This window comes from Cajanus cajan, chromosome 1 (assembly GCF_000230855.2).
Source record: "Cajanus cajan strain Asha chromosome 1, NIPB_CcT2T_4, whole genome shotgun sequence".
Taxonomy (NCBI): domain Eukaryota; kingdom Viridiplantae; phylum Streptophyta; class Magnoliopsida; order Fabales; family Fabaceae; genus Cajanus; species Cajanus cajan.
The window spans coordinates 20,687,851-20,693,013 of NC_138517.1; the positions used below are offsets into that span (position 1 = coordinate 20,687,851).

At 51.8% G+C, this 5,163-nt stretch overlaps 1 protein-coding gene across 1 annotated transcript; it reads left to right on the forward strand.

Moving 5' to 3' along the window:
- The first annotated feature begins 483 nt into the window (after nt 1-483).
- LOC145952559 (uncharacterized) lies at nt 484-1,023 on the forward strand. The gene has a single exon (XM_083065048.1). The coding sequence runs from the start codon at nt 484-486 to the stop codon at nt 1,021-1,023; it is 540 nt and encodes a 179-aa protein (XP_082921174.1).
- Nucleotides 1,024-5,163: the final 4,140 nt, after the last annotated feature.

Consider the following 5,163-nt stretch of genomic DNA (forward strand, 5'->3'; position numbering starts at 1 on the left):
GCAAAGCCTACAAACGGTGAAAGAGGTCCAACGCCTAGCTGGACGGTTGGCCTCATTATCCCGTTTCATCCCCAAACTCGCGGAAAAGGCAGGGCCCATTTTCACCCTGCTGCGAAAACCAAAAGACTTCCAATGGACGGATCGGTGCAAAGAAGCTTTCCGAAGCTTCAAAACCTTCCTCACAACCCGCCGATCCTACAGAGGCCGGATCACAAAACCAACCTCCTCCTTTACTTGGCCGTAGCAGAAGGCGCTATCAGCGCAGTAATAGTACAAGAGCACCAGAAAGTGCAGACACCAATCTATTTCATCAGCCGAGTCCTCCAGGATGCGGAGAAGCGATACCAGATGATCGAGAAGCTGGCACTAGCACTCGTCACCGCAGCTCGGCGTCTCCGACCCTACTTCTAGAGTCACCAGGTGGTAGTCAAAACCGACTACCCCATCAAGCAAATTCTACGAAAGCCCGAGCTCGCCGGACAGATGATTGCGTGGTCAGTAGAATTGTCTGAGTTCGGCATCCAGTACGAAAGTTGCGGATCCCTGAAAGCCCAGTGCCTGGCCGACTTCGTAGCCGAGCTCACGCCTACCACTGCCGAGGAACCTCAGGTGTGGACCTTACATGTGGACGGATCCTCCAACTCTAAGGGTGGTGGTGCAGGCATCATATTGGAGGGACCAAACCAAGTCACTCTGGAACAGTCCCTTAAGTTTGGCTTCAAAGTGACCAACAACCAGGCGGAGTACGAGGCACTTCTCGCGGGATTAAGGCTAGCCCGCGACCTTGGAGCCCGAAAGGTGAGTTGCAACAGTGACTCAAAACTCATGGTGGAGCAGCTCAACGGAACGTACCAAGAAAAAGACACTCTGCTGCAGTGGTACTTTCACACTGCGTCCCACCAGATCTTGTCCTTCGACGAATTCACCATAAAGCATGTGCCGCGAGAACAAAACGCCCGAGCTGACCTCCTATCAAAGCTCGCCAGCACCAAAAGGCCTGGACAGCACCAAACCATCATCTAGGAAACCTTGCACTCACCCAGCTTAGACTACAAAGTCGTCAACGTCAGTGACAATGAAGACTTGGGATGGATGGCAGGCATCTGGAACTACTTGAAAGAAGGAACCCTGCCCGAGGACAAAGATGAAGCTCGGAAGATAAGGATGAGATCGGCTAAGTTCATCATCATCGAAGATGAGTTATTCAAACGTGGAGTTTCTTCTCCACTGCTCAAATGCTTGACCGGGTCTCAGGCAGCCTATGTCATCAGGGAAATTCACCAGGGGATATGCGGCATGCACTCCGGGGCGCGCTCAATGGCGACCAGGGTACTCCGAGCTGGGTATTACTGGCCCACTCTGAAGTCGGACTGCCAAAGCTACATTCAAAAATGTAAAGAGTGTCAGCAATTCGGCGACACACATCGGCAACCACCCGAAGCTCTCCACCACATGATGTCGGAATGGCCTTTTTCCCAATGGGGAATGGATATTCTCGGACCATTCCCCCTGCGAAAGGTCAACTGAAATTCCTTCTGGCGGCAATCGATTATTTCACCAAGTGGATTGAAGCATGTCCACTCGCCAAAATTACCACTGAGAACGTGCAAAAATTCACATGGAAGAACATCATTTGCAGGTTCGGAATCCCTCACACTCTCGTAACCGATAACGGCCGACAGTTCATCGCGTAGGGATTCGAGGACTTCCTCCGAGAGCTCGGTATCAAGCATCTCCCGACCTAGGTGGAACACCCCCAAACAAACAGCCAAGCCGAAGCAGCCAACAAAGTCATCCTCCGGGAACTCAAGAAACGGCTGGGAAACGCCAAGGGACAGTGGCCCGACGAACTTCCCAGCATCCTCTGGGCGTATCATTGCACCCCCCAATCAACCACGCAAGAAACACCCTACAGGCTAACTTATGGAGTCGATGCAATGATCCCAGTAGAAGTCGGAGAGACGTCCCACCGACGGCAGGTTTTTGATACCGAGCAAAACGCTCAAGAGTTGGCAGCTGACCTCGACTTGGTGGACGAGCTTAGAGACAAAGCTCAAATCCACAAAGAAGCATGCAAACTCCGAGCTTCCCGAAGATACAACACCCGAGTACGACCTCGTTCTTTCCAGACTGGTGACTTGGTCTGGCAATTGCTAGGCGAAGCCCGAAAGGACACGTCGGATGGAAAGCTTGCACCTACTTGGGGTGGCCCATTCCGAGTTCAGAAGACTTGGAAAATGGAGCGTATAGGCTGGAAGAACTCAGCGGGAAGCCCATACCGCGGACGTGGAATGCTACGCATCTCAAGTTCTACTTCAGCTGAATTTTGTATGAATGAGTTGTGCACTCTTTTCCCACCTCAGTCTTTTATCCCAAAAAACAAGAAAATGGGTTTTGGCTGAGAGGGTTTTTAACGAGGCACAATGACATTATCAATAAAACAACTCATTCTATCCAACTCATGTTAGTTTCGCATTACTTTATTTTTTGTGCAGAATCTGAGGTCGAGTTTGAACCTGGCATCATTCATTTTACTTTGATTTAGGGTCGAATACGAACCCTAACACGCTATACACAAATTCGAGGTCAAGAACGAACCTCGGATACGATTGTCCGAGGTCGAGTCCGAACCTCGGCATGATCCATGTCACTCCGACTTAAGGTCGAAAATGAACCCTAATAGGCTGTACACAAATTTGAGGTCCAGAACGAACCTTAGATACGCTAATCCGAGGTCGAGTTCGAACCCTGGCATCATTCATTTTACTTTGATTTAGGGTCGAATACGAACCTTAACACACTGTACACAAATTCGAGGTCGAGAACGAACCTCGGATACGCTAATCCAAGGTCGAGTCTGAACCCTGGCATCATTCATTTTACTTTGATTTAGGGTCGAGTACGAACCCTAACACGTTGTACACAAATTCGAGGTCGAGAACGAACCTCGGATATGAGCGTCCGAGGTCGAGTCTGAACCTCGGCATGATCCATTTTACTCCGACTTAGGGTTGAATACGAACCTTAATACGCTATACGCAAATTCAAGGTCGAGTACGAACCCTAATACGCTAATCTGAAGCCAAGTTCGAACCTCGGCACGATTACGGCCACGCCCGAACCTTCGCAATGTGTCACTCAACAAAAATACAAGGTCGAATCCGAACCTTCGTACCACTCACCTCACTTCAATTCAAGGTCGAATCCGAACCTCAGGTCGAATTCGAACCCTCCCGAAAAGATTCATTTATAAAAAACCAAGGTCGAGGTCTAACCCCAGCATGACCAACTCGGATCCATAAAAACACACAACAGACACCAAACGTGTCTCGAAACACGCAAAATAGCAAAAACTAAGCGCAAATAAACAAAGCAAAATACGTATATACAGAGCTGTGTTTACCGAGTTCAATACATGAATTCAAAGAAAAGTAAAGAGAAACAGGAAAACTAAACCATTACAAAAATGGCCTATACAGAGGCATTCTCGCTGGAGCTGTCCTCGACATCATCCTCCTTGACCAGCTTCCTAAAACGAACGACTTTCTCCACGTGCATGCCGGAGAAGTCAAACCCTGGCGCAAGGAGCCTGGCCTGGCGAGCAGCCTTGAGGAAGCCCCTCTTATGCTGCACCACGATGGAACGCTCTACCTCCTCTAGTCTCCCCTCCAACGCTGCCTTCTCAGCCTCCAGCGACAAAAGGTCTACCATCTGGGAAGCAATCTCCTCCTCTTTACTACCAATAATGACCTCATCGCGGAGACGCTCCTCGGTTACCGACACCACTTCTCTCCTAAAAAATGCGACCTCATCTTCCAAAGAGCGAACCTACTCCCGAGAAGATATCACCTCACCTCGGGACGAGGTAACAAGCCCCCGCAGCTCACCCACTCGGGAGGTATAGTTTTCGTTAGAGCGCAGGGCGATCTCCAATGACTTCTGGGCCTTGGCAAGGCCCCCCCTCGCTGCCTGGAGCTCATCTCCCTGCATCTTTGCTTCGCCAAGGGCGGCAGTCAGAACCTCGTTCTCCTCCCTCAGGACTCTATTCTCATCCTTCAAAGGCTGAACAAGGCTCCTCAGCTTCGCCATGTCCTCCTGCTGCCTCGACCACTTGTGTTTCCAGTAATCCACAATGGTCGTGCCTCTCTGCAGGAAGATCTGGGCGGCATCGAAACTCCCCATCGGCCTGGCTGACTCGATCATCGCCTAATTAGCCGTGCTCAGCGACCCCTTTGGGAAAAACTTCTCCAGAGTCACCGCGGCGCTCCACAGAGAGTCAACCTCCTCCGACGCACTCAAATGCTCTAACCGCATGGGCGCGCCCTCTTGCGCATAGCGGTACGCAAGATACGGTCGCTTCGGCTTCGGCACTGGACCGGAGGTAGGGAGCCCGGAGCTCGACCCCTCCCTACGAGCCTCGGCGGAAGTAGACGCAGGCACCCCCTGTGCGACCACGGAAGGATTCCCTTCCAGCGCCCCGGAACTCGGGGGACCCGAAACCCCGGTGTCGTTCCCCGCCTGCAAGAAACGAGGATACTCTTCTAAGAACAAAAAGGTAAACAGAAGGGTAAAACATCAATGCCACAGAAGGGCCAACCGCTTACCTTGCCAACCGGAGCAGCAGGTACAGCACCCCGGATCACCTCCTCGGCAGCCGAGGTGGCCCGCCCGGCAGCAAGGACCACTTCCTCGGCAGCATCCCCTGCCTATAGAAAACAACCTCAAGTCAAAAAGAAGAAAAACAACATAAAATTAAGAAAATAGAAACAAGACTAAGAAAAGAAAAGTACTCACCACGGCGGCCTGGACAACTCGCTCAGCAGCTCGAGCCAGCACCTCGCCGGGCTGAGCGACAGGCCCAATAGTCGACACCACCTCTTCGGCGGCCACACGAACGCCCCCTCCAACAGCGGACTTCCAGCAAGGTCAACCACGCCGGCTTTAGCAGCCTCGGAGGCAACCTCCCCTATTCCACGAGGGGCAGAGTTCCCCCCGACCTCTCTCCTGCCCCTCTTTCTTTTCCGGTTCACTTTCAAGGGGGAAACCTCCTCCTCTGGAGGCTCGGAGACCTCGAGCTCGGTCACGTTGAAGCAGTGCTTCAGTTCAAGCCACAAATCCTCCACTATAATGCCTGCAGACAAAAAATAGGGCACATCAGCAAAG

Excerpts from the sequence above, each read along its gene's own strand:
- LOC145952559 (XM_083065048.1), top strand. The coding sequence starts at position 484 with ATGATTGCGTGGTCAGTAGAATTGTCTGAGTTCGGCATCCAGTACGAA.